This window comes from Anolis sagrei, chromosome 5, assembly GCF_037176765.1.
Source record: "Anolis sagrei isolate rAnoSag1 chromosome 5, rAnoSag1.mat, whole genome shotgun sequence".
In the NCBI taxonomy this organism is placed as follows: Eukaryota; Metazoa; Chordata; class Lepidosauria; order Squamata; family Dactyloidae; genus Anolis; species Anolis sagrei.
The window spans coordinates 17,345,794-17,363,890 of record NC_090025.1 but is presented as its reverse complement, the minus strand read 5'-3'; the positions used below and the strand labels follow the sequence as shown (position 1 = coordinate 17,363,890).

The following is an 18,097-nucleotide window of genomic DNA, read 5'->3' as shown; positions in this document are numbered from 1 at the left end:
TTTTAAAGTAACTCCAGATATAGATAGATAAATAGATAGATAGATAGATAGATAGATAGATAGTTTTGGATAGCATAGGGAAGGGTTAACACCCCTGTAACATTTCTTTTGCTGTCTGTGCCACTGTTCAAAGGATTTCATCTCACTTTCTGTCCCTGTGATGACTGGATTTTGAACATTTTGGCTTGTTGTGGACACAAGGATTGATGATAAAGTTTCAGTGGAGACTCTTTCCCGCATGATAACTCTTTCAGGAATGAATTTCCCTTCCTAAGGGTAAATTTCTCTCATTTCTTGTTGTCTCACCTCTGTTTTTAACTAAGAGTTATATGTACATTGGATTTTTGTAGCTTGTGGACTGCCTGTATTACCCAGACTTGCATTAGGTTGAGTGCCAAGAATTTGTTCATCAACCAAATTAATTATGTGGTGGTTTAAAGAGAAACCAGGCAGGGTTGAGTACGTGTCCTTCTGTCTGCTAATCTCTCGAAAGGAGAGGTGGTGCTTTATTCTGTGCTGTGTCAGTATCAAAGGTTCTCTACATGACTGGGCAATGTGACATGTTCATAGTCTCTCAGGACCTTTAGAAATAGCAAGAGGCAAAAATGCTGCTTGGTGTTTGCAAAGTATAATAATGCAAAAGACAGCCCCATAATATCTTTGTTAGTTATTTTGGAAACATGAAATGTATTGGGTGCTATGGATACCAGTGCACAGGGCAAGGTCGTACCTTGGCTCTAAAGGAAACCCTGCAGAATAAACAGTGATCCTCTTCAATCCTCATTCTGGCACATTAAAAGAATCTGCTAGTGAGTACCTTAGATGTGGGGTATTTTCAGATTCCAGGGAGGAATCAATTTTATAATAAATTAAAATTTATTATAAAATTACCCATATTTGCAGGTGTGTCTTGATGAAGAATGAATAGTATTTGACTATTGCCAAACACCCAGTGCCTGAAACTACATGTTCATATAAGTTGAAATGTTTGTTTTGAGTCCCTGTCCTCCATGTGTGCTCCCCCTCCCCCCAAAAAATAGCACAGATAAGACTGATTTCTTGAGAACAAGTCATATCAACACTGAGCATTGAATGCAGTTTAAAACCAGTATTGAAGAAAGTAGTTTTGCTGTGCAGATGATTGCATAGGAAATGCCGACACATACTTCTATCTGTCTGTCTGTCCTGTATGTCTAACAGTGTTGAATGCTTGCTGTGTATGTGATCTGCCCTGTGTCCCCTTCGGGGTCAGAAGGGTGGAATATAAATGCTGCAAATAAATAAATAAATAAATAAATAAATAAATAAAACTTCAACGTATGGGAAATTTCTGGTCCCAAGTATTATTCTGGATAAGGAATATTCAACTGTATGTAAATTAATTCTTTTTGAGAAAAAGAATCATTTGCATTAGAGAAAAATGTAGTAATCCCAACAGCAGTGATTAAAGAAATTGTTTCTGATGTAATTCCAGAAATGAATGTCACTTATGTGGAATGCTTGAGACCAGAATGGTTTGGGATATTAGATTTTTATTTATTTTTTTTAAAAAAAACAACCTTTGGAATACTTGTGTATAAATGAGGTATTTTAGATATGAGATAGAAGTCTAAACTCAAATTCATTCATTTTATGCCTTATACACATAAAATTTAAAACAATTATGCTTAAAACATTTTTTGCCTAGGTTGTTGTAAGTTTTTCGGGCTATATGGCCATGGTCTAGAGGCATTTTCTCCTGACGTTTCGCCTGCATCTATGGCAAGCATCCTCAGAGGTAGTGAGGAAAAGCCCACCTCACTACCTCTGAGGATGCTTGCCACTGATGCAGGCGAAACGTCAGGAGAGAATGCCTCTAGACCATGGCCATATAGCCCGAAAAAACCTACAACAACCCAGTGATTCCGGCCATGAAAGCCTTCGACAATACATTTTTTGCCTACATTGAAGCATCAGAAAGCAAACATGTCATTATCTCAGCTACTCTTGGGAACAATTTTGGAGAATTTTGGATTTCAGATACAAGCTGTACTCTCTGACTTGACCACTCTATATGGTGGTAAAATCACAACTTACCACATTGCCACCAGCAATGTCTATTTGAGCCTTTGAAAATTACTTTGTGTTTCATTTGGGTTAAATAACACCAGTTTATTAATTTTATAGAGCAGTATCAACATTTGCATCACATCACAGCATAATGGAAAGTGCTGATTATGACTTATACGTATATCCCTGTATGGAGTATTTGAAAGATTGTATGAACCTACTGCAGTATTCAGATCTTTGAGGCAGGCTTACACTTTAAGAAAACAATAGCATTTACTTTAACTTACTTATTTTCCCTTATTGGAGTTTTAGCAATTGTAAGCCACCTTGGGTACCACATAGACAGAAAGCCAGCATGAAAAATAAATAAATTCACCAACCTTTATTTTTAGCTATGAGGAGCAACGTGGTATATAGCCATTTTAGAAACCCAGTTCTGAGCTTTATATAGCCTTTAAAAGGCCAAAATAATTATACAGAATATCAGAAGCAGGCTCTAGGTTGATACTGTGCCATGAAAACCTTACCAGAGTGATCATGGGCTCTTACTTGAGTTTCCTCAAAAGTTCGGTCTGTGGTTTTATGTGTGTATTTCACAATGAGTCATGTAGCTTCTGGTTTCCAGCAAACGAGAAAGAAGGTGAAAAACAAAGAATGATGGATCAAATTACATTCCTATATGTGGGTGAAATGCACAGTGTAATAAAAAATGTGTCACAGCTCTTAATTCATAATTTCTTAGTTCTTTATATGCTTCACAAGCCACCTATCTTTAGACATGGCTTGGAGCAAAAGCAGCGTACTACCAGAACTGTTGAGGAAGAGAGTGTTGGCTACTTCTTTTCTGTTGAATTAATGCAGTCTGGCACCAATTTCACTGCCATGGCTCAGTGCCATGGAATCATGGGAGTTGTCGTTCTACAAGATATTTTGGCTTTTCTGCCCAAGTGTGTTGGTGTCTCACCAAAGTACAACTCCTGGGGTTCCTTAGCATTGAGCCAGGACAGTCAAAATGGTATCAAACTGCGTGACATTCTACAATGTAGATCAGTGGTCCTTAACCTGTGGTTTGCAAAGATGAAAATCTGGTCTGTGAGTCGCCTTCCTCTTTATTTTAATTTATGCATTTTATTTCTGCTCCTTTCACACCACCTGCCACTCTTTCCCTGTTGCTGACCAGCCCCGACCCCTTGGATGGACCACATCAGCTCTAGATGATGAAATATAGTTTTCAGTGGGCGAGCAGATGGCAACTACTGGATGGCATAGGTTCTGTATCAGAAACTAGAGCTCATGTGGTCTATCCACATGAATCAGCACCTCATATAACCAAACAAAATCTAAAGTTGACCAAAAACTGATTCATAACCCTTTAGGTACTAATGTTGGAAAATGGTCCCTAGTCAAAAAAAAAAAAAGGTTGGGAACTACTGATCTAGATGCACTCTATTTATTTATTTATCGAATTGAACAGTTAAAATGTTTTTAAAACACAAACTAAGTTAAAAACTTGGCATTATGCGAAATGTTCTTTGACCAGAAGCTGGCCACTTGGAGTGCCTCTGACGCCAGATGCACCCTATGATAGCAAGGTAATGAGGTTCCATGTGTTGGTTCCATTTTTGTGGTTGAAGGAGGTAGAAAGCAAATGTATGGAGCAGTGTAGGCGGTTTATTCATAATTTACTTGGATAATGTGAGGCTTTGAGTGGTAACTTTTCTGCAAATGTGGGGAAATAATTAACTGTATACGTTAGAAGCCTATATGTGAATCACTCTGTCTAAGTACCCTAAAGACATCAGATCTGATCTTGGAAACAGCAGGGTCAGCCCTGGGTAGTACTTGGATGGAAGACATCTAAGAATTATCATATGCTGTAGTGCATATTTCAGAGAAAGTAATTGACCAAACCACTTCTTTGCTTAGAAAAGTCCTGTGAAATTCATGGGATTGCCATAAGGCTAAAATCTAGTAGGGACATGCCTTACACTGATCAATCTCTTCCAGTTTGACTCAGGTGTGCAAGCAGGTCAAAGAGTTAAAACAGAGCAAATACATTTTTAATTGATGTCCTCTCATGTGAACAATGAGTATTTCTTGACCTCTCTCTTACTAATAGCAGTAACTGGAGTTAAGATCTGGATTGAATACAAAAATAGCTTCATGTTTGAGTACATTCTTATTGGGAGAAACATTATCTTCCTGTGCTAGCATCCTGTTCCCATTTACCATGGAGTAAGCTCCATTAAACACTATAGGCCTTACTTCAGAATGAATATAAAAAATATCTCTTTTGGCATTTGTGATATTGTTGGATGTTCTGAAAGCTGTTTTGACATGATCTTTATTATTTCAATGTATGCGCAAGTAAAAAATGGATACCTTTACCTTGTAAAGTTTTGATCTATAAGCTGATTTCACAATCTATCTTTTATTCCTGTTTAGCCCTACACCTTTCATTTATTGATGCTGCCTGTTATACTCTTCTCAACAGGATGAAGCTGAAAGAGATAGACCGTACTGCCATGCAGGCATGGAGCCCCTCTCACCACCACCCCATTTACTTGGCTACTGGTACGTTTTAAAAAATGCATTTCTTACAGTTGCAATTTTATGTCATAACTCAAGAAAATTAATTTTTTAGCAACTTGAAACCATTTTTATAGCAAATAAAAATGGTACTTTTTGGATGGCATTCTGGGTTGATTCAGTTTAATTTAGATTTGTCCTAAATAAAAACACAAGACCTGCATTACTGGATAAGACCAGGTTTCCCTTCAATAATAGTTTATAGTAAATTGCTTGTTTCTATACAGGCACCTCTGCTCAGCAGCTGGATGCTACCTTCAGTACAAATGCCTCCCTGGAAATATTTGAACTTGACTTGACAGATCCTTCACTGGATATGAAGTCTTGTGCCACCTTCTCCTCCACTCATAGGTATGTGCAATTTTTAAAACTATTTATCTAATTATGAAATCCACACAACACTGTTTTAAGTAGAAAAGTCTGTCTTTATCGCTTTAAGCTCTGAAAAGGTTTTAGTAGCATGGCCAATATTGAGAAGAGTTCTAAAAAAAACCTATCTATTCCTGGGCTAGAACATTCCTAATCTCGAGGTTTTTTTCCTCCTTCAGATGGGTTTTGTGATTTTTTTGACAAAAATTGATAAAACTTAGATACAAATCAACCCATGCCATTTGTTGTTGTGTGCTTTTATGTGATTTCTGACTTACAGCAATACTAGGGTGAATGTATTCAAAGGGGTTTCTGGGGCCAAGAGTGTATGTCTTGTCACCCAGAGGGTTTTCATAGCTGAAAAGGGAATTAAACCTTGTTCTCCAGAGTCCTAGTCCTGCAGTAAAATAATTATTCTACACTGGTTCTCTAAAGCCCCCATAAGAGTGGCCATATGCTTATGTTGCCTGTATCTTGTCACTTGCACACATGAGAGAGCACACAGCTTCATCGCCACAGTAAACCAAACATGTAAGTATGTATTTGGCTATAGCTTGGCAGTGGCGGATCTGCCATGCCAACCCAGATGTACAGGTCCCCTTGCCCAAGCCATAGAAAGCATGCCAAAACAAGATATAGCAACAGAGAGGAATCGCTGCTTTGAACCATATACAGAACAGGGTTTTAACAGTCCCTACTTGAGGGGCGACAAAGGTGGGAGGGAGGGCAGCATGCTGGAGGTTGCAGTGGTTAATTCAGCTATCACTAGACTCTGTGGTTCTGTTTATTTTTTCTTATATGACAGGTATGGGCAAACTTTGGCCGTTAGGCTGTTACGAACTGTGGGAGTTGGAGTCCAAAATACCTAGGGGGGCAGAGTTTGCTCACACCTGCTATATGACCTCTAAACAGAGCCACAAAAATGACTATAAGAAACCCCCTCATTCGAATATTTCCTTTACCACACTAACAGTCCAATGCACAGGTTCGGGATTTGCCCAAGCTCCCGTCCTCACTAAACACCCTAGTCTTGACAGACTGTGTCCTTGTTTTGCACAGATGAACTTGGAATTCCTTGCTTGTTTTGTTGCTGTGAATCAAACTGAATATACATTCTCTTAACGAAGAATTTTGCTAATAGACTTCTTTAGTAGCATGCAGAGTACACTAATAGTTACTTAGCAGGGGAGGCACCATGATCACGAAGGTGGCTTTCCCAGGGTGAGGCTCATCCATTGCACTCCGGGTATTCTGACCCCTGTGATTTCCCCAAATGTGGGAAACTTGACTGCATAATTTGTGGTGCTCGTGTCCTTTGTTTAATCTCTATTTTGTGTATTTGTATTTCAATATGCATTTTATAGAAATATGTTTTAATGTGTATCTTTTATAGACATAATTTTTAAATGTGTGTATTTGTGGTGTTTTTACAATGTTTATGTGTTTTGATTATTTTGTAACCCGCCTTGAGCCATGAGGAGTGGTGGGTAAGAAATAAAATTATTATTAATCGTTGCGGTTGTTTTATGGTAAAGAGGCTTTGACAGTGTCAATAAGAGCAAGTGCAGATACTCTTTAAAGTGATGAAGGAGTTGAAAACTTTCCGTTGACATTGGAATAAGTCCATAAATCTTTCATAGCAGATGTAATGTCAATAGGAAACTATGTGGTCTGTTTGCCATTAGAAGTACATGGCTTACTTAGACTACTGTATAGCATTATTTCGTAGCATAAGCAGATCAAACAGTCTTGAGAAACTCTAAAGTAGGATGAGTGAAGTGCAACTTATGGATTGCATGCAGCTTCCCTTGCCACTTCCATCTCCAGCAGTACCGTTTTTCATTGATGAGAAGTTGCTTTAGGCCCTCTCAGATGGAGGGAAAAGATGGCTTTAGACTCAGAAGATGCCCATCCTGATTTAAAGGTTTTAAATTGTAAGGCCTTACTGGTTTAGTGTTTAAAATGCAAGAAATTTCCGAACTTATGCTCAATTGTTTTTGCAGAAAACCTGTGGGGTAGATAAGATCACCCACCTCATTGTTTCTAAAGTCCTATTTTAATTGGATGTAATAGTCACAGAAGCCTTCTCCCTCTTCTGTCTAGTAGAGATGGGACTAGATTTAGGAGCAGACTAGAATTCCCCCTCTTTGCCTTCCCTGGACATAGTTAAAGAACACCTGGGTTGGGCTTAAGCAGAAATTTGGAACAAACTTTGGACAACTCTGCACAGAACTATGGTACACTGGCTGAGAGAAGGATGCACTTTTCTAAGCGACCTATTCTCTTGAAATTGATTTGCAGGTATCACAAGCTAATATGGGGCCCTCCTCAAGTGGCATCTGACGGGAATGTCTCAGGTGTACTTATTGCAGGTGGTGAAAATGGAAACATCATTTTGTATGACCCTGCTAAAATATTAGCCGGCGAAAGTGAAGTTGTAATTGCACAGAAAGACAAGCACACAGGACCTGTAAGAGCTCTGGATGTCAACTTATTCCAGGTTAGAGACCCCTACTTCCTTCCCCTACTCCCTTCCATAGTGTTCAAATAAGAGCTGTTTAGATTAATTCTTATTACACGAATCTCTATCCTCTTGGTTACAGACAAATCTAGTAGCCTCGGGGGCAAATGAATCTGAGATCTACATCTGGGATTTAAACAACTTTGCAACACCAATGACACCAGGAGCCAAGACTCAGGTACAGGATATATATTTTATTTAGCAATGTTTAGGCAGCCAGCAGATAGTGCTACCCTGTGAGATAGACATAGTACTCGGTTACAGCATAAAATGGAAATAGGCTTGTGGCTTCTTTAAAGAAATATTTTGACATAAGATTTATGGCCTGTTGCTTAAAATAAAAATAGATCTGTTAATTTGAAGGGTGGTAAAGTCCACTTATTTCTTTTTACATTGGATGGTTGCTGAAAGAATTAAGAGGTATAAAATTTTGTATAATTGTAGTCATCTTGGGTTGTTTTCTGAAGCTTGTTGTGTAGAGATGTTTAAGAGAACAGTTGAATGATGCCCATCCTTTTGAAGTAGTGGTTCCCAACCTGTGGTCCGTGGACCACCAGTGGTCTCCAAGAACAAACCTATGGTCCGTGACCTCACCATTACTACACCGTTGCCTGGAAACCACATGGCAATGAAAGCAACTGGTCTCGCAAAACCCTCTTATAGGTCCGAGGCAATAGGGATGTTGGGAGGGGAGAGGCTTACTACCCATGAAAAATTACTACTACCACACCAGCTCTGCATTATTAAATATGGTTTTCTGTGGGCAAGAAGATGGCGCCTATTGGGTGGCATATGTTCTGTATCAGAAACTTACTTAGGCGATCCCTCATTGGCCGAGTAGGATAGTCTTCCAGGATCAGTATTCTTGAGGATCCGTAGGTGACTGTGGAGCCCTATTCTTGACTTGCATCTTCTCCCACAGCGAGGACATTTGTTTCCAGGTGGAAAGCGGTCTCGGACAGGGTTGGCTTGATGCGCCTTTCTCTTGGCACGTTTCTCTCTTTCACCCTCCATTTGTGCCTCTTCAAATTCTGCAGCACTGTTGGTCACAGCTGACCTCCAGCTGGAGCGCTCAAGGGCCAGGGCTTCCCAGTTCTCACTGTCTATGTCAGAGTTTTTAAGGTTGGCTTTGAGCCCATCTTTAAATCTCTTTTCCTGTCCTCCAACATTCTGTTTTCCGTTCTTGAGTTCGGAGTAGAGCAACTGCTTTGGGAGACGGTGGTCGGGCATCCGGACAACGTGGCTGGTCCAGCAGAGTTGATGGCAGAGGACCATCACTTCAATGCTGGTGGTCTTTGCTTCTTCCAGCATGCTGACGTTTGTCCGCTTGTCTTCCCAAGAGATTTGCAGGATTTTCTGGAGGCAGTGCTGATGGAATTGTTCAAGTAATGGAGCTGATGTGGTCTATCCAATGCAATTTTCTGAATCAGCACCCGAAATAACCAAAACTAATCTAAAGTTGATCAAAAGGTTTTGGTACTAATGTTGAAGAGTGGTCCCTGGTCAAGTTGAGAACCACTGTTTTGAAGTCAAATTTCTAGAAAGGGGGTGGAATTAATTAATAGAAGAAGCAGAATGAGAAGTAGCACCTGGTCATCTTCCTTGTTAGCACTTCTACCATGGCATCCCACATGCCTTCGAGTGTGATGTTTCCCCATGTTATGCTTGTTAGAAAGAGTAATATAGTTTCTTTGCACTGTGACTTTAAAGGACTACAACTGTGATAGAATGTGTCCATTTTGTGTTACATTCTTCAGTGAGGCATGATGAGATTTTGGCCTATGGAGATTGAAACTGATCTCTGTTCTGCTTTCAACAGCCTCCTGAAGATATCAGCTGCATTGCATGGAACAGGCAAGTCCAGCATATCTTGGCTTCTGCAAGCCCTAGCGGCCGTGCTACAGTCTGGGATCTCAGGAAGAATGAACCTATCATCAAAGTCAGCGACCACAGTAACCGGGTAATGATTTATTCAGATTATGCCCTGCATAATCTCTGAGTGTGATTCAGGCTTATTAGGAGAGGAGCTACATGAGATCTTTATTCAACTATCTTGCTAAACAAACAGTGGATAGAAAGCCTCTGGTTTGTGTAGCTCCTCCCTTTGACAGGAGCAGCTAAACAAATGATTGAGCAGACTCTTGTTAACACACTTAACTAATTCAGAGTAAATATCATGATGTTTGAACATCCATTGCTGCAATCTAATCTCCTGGATATGGACCTGCTTGACCTATAATGCAGAGCTTCATAATTTGGATATCTGTCAAATATAATTGTGGCCATATTTGACCACATATTTTCTTGTTCGAGCAAATAATGCTCCCTTTTTCACTCATTTTGAGATTTTTGCCTTAATGCATATTAATATATTTTGCCATTTTAGTTCTTAACTTTAATTTGGATTTTACATTTTTTTTAGTGAAACGCTTATGTGCTGCCTATATTTGAGCATCTCAAGACAGGTTACAGTAAAATCAATTTAAAATAATAAATGTTCATAAGAATGTAAAAAGTCAAATAGTTTAATTAAAAAAGAGATACTCTAAAACTCGAAAATCAGAACAGTAAATAAAGAGGAACATTCAAACAACAGAGGAATTCAGTTCTTGTGGGTTTTTTCGGGCTATATGGCCATGTTCTAGAGGCATTTCTCCTGACGTTTCGCCTGCATCTATGGCAGGCTTCCTCAGAGGTCTGCTGGAGCTGGGAAAAAAGGGGGTTTATATATCTGTGGAATGACCAGGGTGAGACAAAAGGCTTTTGTAAGTTGGGCTAGGTGTGAATCTTTTCAACTGACCACCTTGATTAGCATACAATGGGCTGACTGTGCCTGGAGCAAACTCTTCTTGAAAGGTGATTAGATGTCCCTGCCTGTTTTTCTCTCTGCTGTTTTAATTTTAGAATTTTTTAAAACTGGTAGCCAGATTTTGTTCATTTTCATGGTTTCTTCCTTTCTGTTGAAATTGTCCACATGTTTGCCATATAGCCCGAAAAAACCCACAAGAACTGAGTGATTCTGGCCATGAAGCCTTCGACAATACATTCAACAGAGGAATTCCTGACATGAAATAATCAGAGCCAGCTAATACCTCACAATGAAGGATTCCCCAATACAGGAATCAGTCTTTGAAGCTCCAAGGCCATTCAGTGCTAATCAAAGTGGCCAATGGCATCATTCACACTTGCCTCAAACAGACAAGATTTCTTTTTCCTACCCTGGTCATTCCGCAGATATATAAACTCCATTTGCCTAGTTTCCAACAGACCACACAACCTCTGAGGATGCCTGCCATACATGTGGGCAAAATGTCAGGAGAGAATGCTTCTGGAACATGGCCATACAGCCTGGAAAACTCACAGTAACCCAGTAAAAAGAGATAATTTCAAACCAGTGAAAATCATTTTGAATAGCACAACCATATGCCGTATGCCTCCTGCATAAAATAGCTGTATTTCTTCCATTCTAAGATACCTTTTTCCTATATAAACATCTCTAAAAATGGGGTGTGTCTTAGATTGATAGATATATAATGTTTATTGATTAATCTTCAGACCGTATCAACAGTAGAAGGCAAGTATACAAAGACACAATGAAGCCAAATCCCTTTCCTAACACTCCTGTAATAATTAGCTTGTTTTTTTTCCCCTGCCAAATAAATTTCAGTAAATCTTTGTTCCATTCTTTAAAGATCCATATGCTTCTAAGTATTGGGAGGTTTTTTAATTGATATAACATTTTTGGGAGAAAATGTTTGGTGGTGGTGGTGGTGGTATTGAAATTAGGATGTGTCTTAATCAGTGGCATCTTACCATTGAAGAAATAAGGTAATAAAAAACCAAAATGATTCCACTGTTGTTGCCAGTTGGCAAATTACTGTAGTAAGCATAAAGGTTGTCAACACGCTGAGTAAAGGAAATCTCAATGGTGTAAAGGAGTTTTCTCTCTCCTTTGAACATGTTTTATCTCTTAGCTAAGCACTGGCTATGCTATTTCAGATGCACTGTTCAGGGCTGGCTTGGCATCCTGATGTTGCTACACAAATGGTTCTGGCTTCAGAAGATGACAGGCTTCCTGTAATCCAGATGTGGGACCTTAGATTTGCGTCTTCCCCACTTCGTGTTCTGGAAAGCCACGCAAGGTAAATGTACTTCTCTATTCAATTTTTTTTATAAGGGACAGAACATGCAAGTATTATGGTATAATCTGTATAATATATTAGCAGACGTTGAAAATATCACTACATCTTGCTTCATTGGTTTTAAAGTGCCATATATACTCTGTATAAATCGACCTCATTTATTAAGTCAAGGGCAGATTTTTGGGGGCAAAATTATGGATTTTGATATAACCCATAGATAAATTGAGAATTATTTTGAATTCTTCTAATATTGATAGTAGTTTCATTCTGTTTTAATTATAATGTTTGTGTTTCTAAAATTCTGTTGTAAGCATTGTAGGAAATGCTGAGTCACAGTATTGAAGAAAATATATGAGGAGAGTTGTTGCTATTAATAACAACTCTCCTCATATATTTTCTTCAATAGTTTTTTGCAGTCATTATTCACTTTAAAAGACCACGTTTGTTGTTTCATTTTACATAGGGGCATTTTGACCATTGCCTGGAGTATGGCAGATCCTGAATTGTTGCTGAGTTGTGGAAAGGATGCTAAAATTCTTTGTTCGAATCCAAACACAGGAGAGGTATTGTCTGCAAATACTTTTCAGGCATACATTAACTTTGCATTTAGTACAGCACAACTGAACAAGAGTTTGGCTTTCTTTTAAAAGAAATCAAGTCCCTAATAAAAAAAAGAAATAATTTGTATGCTATTTCTGCTTTTGGTACCAACTTTTCTGCTAAAGAAGTAATGCCTAGGAATATATCTGCTTCATTAATCGAGGTATGCATGGACTTACTGCATGTTAAAAGCCAGTGTGTGTTAAGGAATTCTAACTTTTAGAACTATGAAAATGTGAAAGTTTTCAAACACAACATAAGAATTAGTGAGAGCTGGCAAGCCTCCATGAACTGGATTTTACCACTAACGGTGCGATATCCTGTTTATAATTAGATCAATGTCCTAAGCAATAATTTATAGAACAGGCTGTTGTCTTTATTGGGAAAAACATGAATCTCCACAGGCTTTTGGAAGCGTGACCCTTTTGAAAATTGATTGGTATTCACACTATTTGGAATAATCATAACCTTTTGGAAAGACATGGCCTTGTTAAAGATCATAACCTTTTGGAAAGTATGATCTTCATGAGAAGAGTTAAAAACTCGCTTGAGTCAGTCTTCTCCTGAGTGGTAAATATCCACTAGTATTCATGCAAGGCAAATTAGGCTTCTCAGTTGTTAGACTGATATACCTGGTTATCTCTCTAAACTGTTAGGAACAAGGTTATTTACCAATGCACAAAATATGTAGCAGATCTTTGGAAGTGTTATTTCAGTTGCACAAATATATCTATCTACTCCCTCATAAAATATATTGCTTTTAAATCATGCTATCAAAAGACCAAAAATGAATAGTCTTTGTTAAAAGTTAACATAGTTGATTTACTTAGAAATTTCATGTATTTAGCAATTAGGTACATAGTTTATTGGTTTCATGTTAACTGAATTATGCTTAAAACTGTACTATACTGTACTATAAATCTGCTGCAAACAGACTCAATATATTTACTGACATCTCAGTGCAGTATACTGACTATATTCCTGCTCTGACATCTACTGACTCAACTGACTTTTAACTTCCAACTGACTCAAGTCTCAACTGACTTCTTCTAACTGACTCCAACTGACTTCTGATTCAAACACATTCTAAAATGGAGTCTCACTCTGAACATTCTAAGATCTGGTCACATGGTCTGTAGTCCCTCCCACAACCTCTAACAACATAGAGTGAAGGGGAAAACTGCATACCAATATATACATTCAATATAGTAAGCAATCTCAATTATATACATAACAAACAACTACTATAGGAGGCTTGTAGAAGGTTATTTCCAACTGTCCTTAATCTGGAAAATGTAGGAATGGAGAAGTGAAAGTATTTCCTAAAGTCTGAATGTGTGCATACATTCCACTAATGTTGATAAATTACAGTAAGCAGAGCCCCTGGTGCCACAAATGGTTAAACCCTTGTGCCAGCAGGACTGCTGACTGACAGGTCAGTGGTTCATATCTGGGGAGAGTGGGTTGAGTTCCCTCTGTCAGCTCCAGCTCCCCATGAGGGGACATGAGAGAAGCCTCCCACAGGATGGTAAAACGTCTGGGTGTCCCCTGGGCAACGTCCTTGCAGACAGCCAATTCTCTCACAACGGAAGCAACTTGCAGTTTCTCAAATTGCCCCTGACATGAAAAAAAAATTACAGTAAGACACTTGTGTCAATAGGGGATATGTTCCCTGCTGGATCACAGTTACCTGAAACCATGGATGCAACCAAATGCGATTCAATTGCCTGATTTTTTTTTGTCCCAACATACCATAGTGTGGCACTGAAGGACCTAAAGATTCCTAGGGAGTTATCCTCTATAAATTTGCTGAGTGGGTAATGTCTAGGGCAGGGGTCCTCAAACCTTTTAAGCAGAGGGCCAGGTCACAATCCCTCAAACTGTTGGCGGGCCGGATTATAATTTGGAAAAAAATGAATGAATTCCTATGCACACTGCACATATTTTATTTGTAGTGCAAAAACACTTTAAAACAACACAATAATTAAAATGAAGAACAATGTAAAAATATATAAACTTAATAGTATTTCAGTGGGAAGTGTCGGCATGCTTTTGGCTGATAAGATAGGATTGTTGTTGTTGTTGTTGTTGTTGTGTGCTTTCATATCATTTCAGAATTAGGGTGACCCTGAGCAAGGGCTGGGTAAATGACCTTGGAGGGCCATATCTGTCCCCCCGGGCTTAGTTTGAGGACCCCTAGTCTAGGGGAAGCACACCACAGAATTGTCTGGAGGACCTGAAAAACTGCACAAATGGGTTCTGTGGTCATTGATCTCTTGTTGTAATTGATTCTTTTATTAAAAGTTTGTTGCTTTTCCTCTGCCAGCAGTACTTTTAGCTGGGCTGTAAGAATCCATTAGTATCTTATTGCTTCCTGTGGCTGGAAACTATTTGGAGACTAATTGAAGGGAAGAGGAGGCAAGGAAAGTCCTGCTGAGAAAAATGCCGTTGCAATCTACATTGTCATAAAATGCTAAGTACAATCATTCCATATTAATAGGATTTCACAGCGAAAGGTGTCAGGATTGTTTGAAGATCTCCACACCTTGTTAGGATATCCCCATGTGTCTTGCTGATCTTTCGTGTACCTGATCTTTCTTTTCATAGCTGCCCTTGTTGGTCTAATGTATCTCATTTTGGCACAGGTGTTGTATGAGCTGCCTACTACCACCCAATGGTGCTTTGATGTTCAGTGGTGTCCCAGAAACCCCGCTCTGCTCTCTGCTGCTTCTTTTGATGGGAGGATTAGCATTTACTCAATCATGGGAGGAAGCCCAGACAGCCTGCGGCAGAAGCAAGTAGACAAGGTAATTTTCAAAAACAAAATGGAACTAAATATCCAGTTGGAGCAAGACAGATGTGTAATGTAGGATAAAATGTTTTAAAATAGGCCTGACTGTCAAAGGTATTGCAAGCTGTTGCAGGATTCTTCCACAGTCAGAATTCAGAGAATGTTACGTTGACATAATTAACCTCCTTCCGCAGTGGTTTTGTAACAATCCTAGTTTTTTGTTTCCATGTGAGGCTAAGGAGAACAATTGTGTCCTTTACTCATGAAGTGATAGGATATTGAGAGATTGTTGACTCATTAGTTCAGCCACAACCTACTCCTTGTTTGTATTTGTTAAGCATGAAAAGGCAAAATGATAATCATAGAATCTTAAGAGTTTAAAGAGGCCCCCAAGGGTCATCCACTTCAGTGCCCTGCCATACAGGAAAAGCACAATTAAAGCACCCCAAACAATGGTCATCCAGCTTCTGTTTAAAAGACTCCAAAGAAAGAGCTTCCACCACACTCTAAGGCAGAGAGTTCCACTGTTGAACAGTTCTTATGGCCAGGAAGTTCTTCCTAATGTTTAGGTGGAATTTGCTTTCCAGTAATTGGAATCCAGTGCTCTGAATCCAGAGCCTCTTCCACACAGTTGAATAAAATCCCACAGTATCTGCTTTGAACTGGGGTATTTGGCAGTGTGGACTCAGATAACCCAGTTCAAATCTGATATTGTGGGTTATTCTGCCTTGATATTCTGGGTTATAAGGCTGTGTGGAAGGGCCCCTACTCTCCAGGGCAGCAGAAAATCAATAAACTCGAAAATAATGATTGCGGTGTAGACTGATCCCTTTCTCTCTGTGTTTCTTTAAAAGCTCTCCTCATCCTTTGGGAATCTTGACCCATTTGGAACAGGGCAGCCGCTCCCTCCTTTGCAGCTTCCACAGCAGGCCCCACAGAGCACAATCCTGCCCTTGAAGAAGCCACCCAAGTGGATTCGCCGACCCGTGGGCGCATCTTTTTCAGTGAGTTGGAGCTTCTCTGCTGTATAAAAATTGATGATGCTTCTGATCATTTTTCTGCAGAGGATATTACAGGACTGGCTTCTTTTGCTACATGGTGGTATTCCAGAGCAATAATCCCAACCTTTGGCCCTCCTGATCTTTGGGGTTTCAGTCCCCAGATGCCATATCCTGCTTGGCCAATTGCCAGGAAATCTGGGAGTTGGACTTCAAAACACTTGGAGGACCAAAGATCAAGAATCATTGTTCTAGAGCAATGGTGGAGAATGTTGGGGGGCCACATGTATTTGGACTGCAACTTCCATTGCTCTTGCCAGCAGAATTAAAGCAAAGTATCAGAGGAAAATGTAGTTTAGTAGCAACAGAAGGCCCACTGGATTCATATTCTTGTTTTAGAATTTGCCCTTCATCTAGATGATGTACTACAGATTAAGCAATCTTGTAATGGGAGAGAGGTTTGGTTTTTTGTGTGTGTTGACTTGCTCACTCTTCATTTTATGTTTATTTTTTGTGAGCAGCAGCAGACAGCATCATTATTCTGTTTGGGCCTGTGCTTTGCTTTTACAGTTTTCTCTTGTGATATTTCCTTTGCTGTTAACAGTTTCAGGCTCCATACATTATTTATCAATGAAACCTCAGAAGCTCTGTGTGCTGGCTAACAGTTATTTTTTGCAGATTTTCTTTACTACTTTATTTCCTCTTTATGGGACATTCATTCTGTTTTGTTTAATCAAAGATTATTAAAGAAATTACAAAGCCTTGGCATACTAAAATAATCAGAGTTGGATAGAACCAGGCTTCTGAAAATAAAGATTAACATATATGGCATGTATATTCTCTTGTCATGAATACATATACCGTTCATAGTTGATATAATAATATAACTATGTTATTGTGACTTCATTGATTACTGTTGAAAGTAGGTCTTCAAGCATTGATTTCCAGTCTTTTTTTTTAAAAAAAAAACAAAAAAACAGGGACCACTCTTCAACATTGGTACCAAAAGGGTTATGAATCAGTTTTTGGTCAACTTCAGATTCAGTTTTGGTTATTTGGGGTGCTGATTCAGAAAATTGCATTGAATAGACCACATCAGCTCTAGTTTTTGTTACAGGGCATATGCCAACCATTAGTCACCATCTGCTTGCCCAAAGAAAATCATATTTAATAAGCTTCAGCACTATAAAAAGATTTCGTGAGACCAGTCGCTCTCGTTGCAGTGGTGTAGTAACAATAAGGCTGCGGACCATATTGTAGTTCTTGTGGATCACTGGTGGTCCATAGACCACAGGTTGGGAATCACTGCCTTAGAGTATATAGTATCCTGGGAAACTCAAAACAGTTTAAGGTGTCAGTGCATCAATGTGCAAGCATACTAAACCCAATAATATGTCATTTAATGCCAGTTCTTTCTCATGCTGAATTGGAAGCACTGTATTCAAATTGTAACCCATTTCAAATGTCTTTTTCCTGCTCTATTAACTATACTGAAAAGATAAAAAATGATTATGTATGTATTCACATCTAAATGAATCACCCTGTTTTGAAAAGTATAATATGCCCTCAGTATCTGCTAGAGATTGATTCCAAGACCCCCTGTGGATACCAAAATCCATGGATGCTCCCATTATATACAGTCCCATTATATACAGTGGCATAGTAAAATCGTGTCCCTTATGTTAAATACCCAAATGATGCTTTAGGGATTTAAAAAAATGCAGAAGCTCAATTGCTGTCTTGATATAACAATGTTTCCTAACATTAAATTATGCTTGCAAACCTCCTTAAAACATTTTTTCTAAGCTAATAATAAACTCTCTTAGAAATGATCTCTCTGTAATTTTTTTTCATGTCAGGAGCAACTTGAGAAACAGCAAGTTGCTTCTGGTGTAAGAGAATTGGCCATCTGCAAGGACGTTGCCCAGGGGACCCCCAGATGTTTTACCATCCTGTGGGAGGCTTCTCTCATGTCCCCACAGGAGAAGCTGGAGCTGGCAGACAGGAGCTCAACCTGTTTCCCAGATTTGAACTGCTG

The 18,097-nt window shown here is 39.1% G+C and overlaps 1 protein-coding gene and 1 non-coding gene across 13 annotated transcripts in view; both read left to right on the top strand.

Moving 5' to 3' along the window:
- SEC31A (SEC31 homolog A, COPII coat complex component) overlaps positions 1-18,097 on the top strand; it is a 68,750-nt gene that overhangs the window by 3,659 nt on the left and 46,994 nt on the right. For all 12 annotated transcript variants that reach the window (XM_060779318.2, XM_060779314.2, XM_060779326.2 and 9 more), the window contains exons 2-10: positions 4,544-4,623; positions 4,866-4,989; positions 7,309-7,507; positions 7,611-7,706; positions 9,348-9,488; positions 11,528-11,670; positions 12,134-12,233; positions 14,916-15,077; positions 15,916-16,065. In XM_060779318.2, coding sequence (XP_060635301.2) covers positions 4,545-4,623; positions 4,866-4,989; positions 7,309-7,507; positions 7,611-7,706; positions 9,348-9,488; positions 11,528-11,670; positions 12,134-12,233; positions 14,916-15,077; positions 15,916-16,065 — 1,194 coding nt within the window. In that variant the 5' untranslated portion in view covers position 4,544. The remainder of the gene's footprint in view (positions 1-4,543; positions 4,624-4,865; positions 4,990-7,308; positions 7,508-7,610; positions 7,707-9,347; positions 9,489-11,527; positions 11,671-12,133; positions 12,234-14,915; positions 15,078-15,915; positions 16,066-18,097) is intronic.
- Positions 6,178-6,337, top strand: LOC132777372 (U1 spliceosomal RNA). The gene has a single exon (XR_009631669.2). It is a non-coding gene; the product is annotated as a U1 spliceosomal RNA (small nuclear RNA).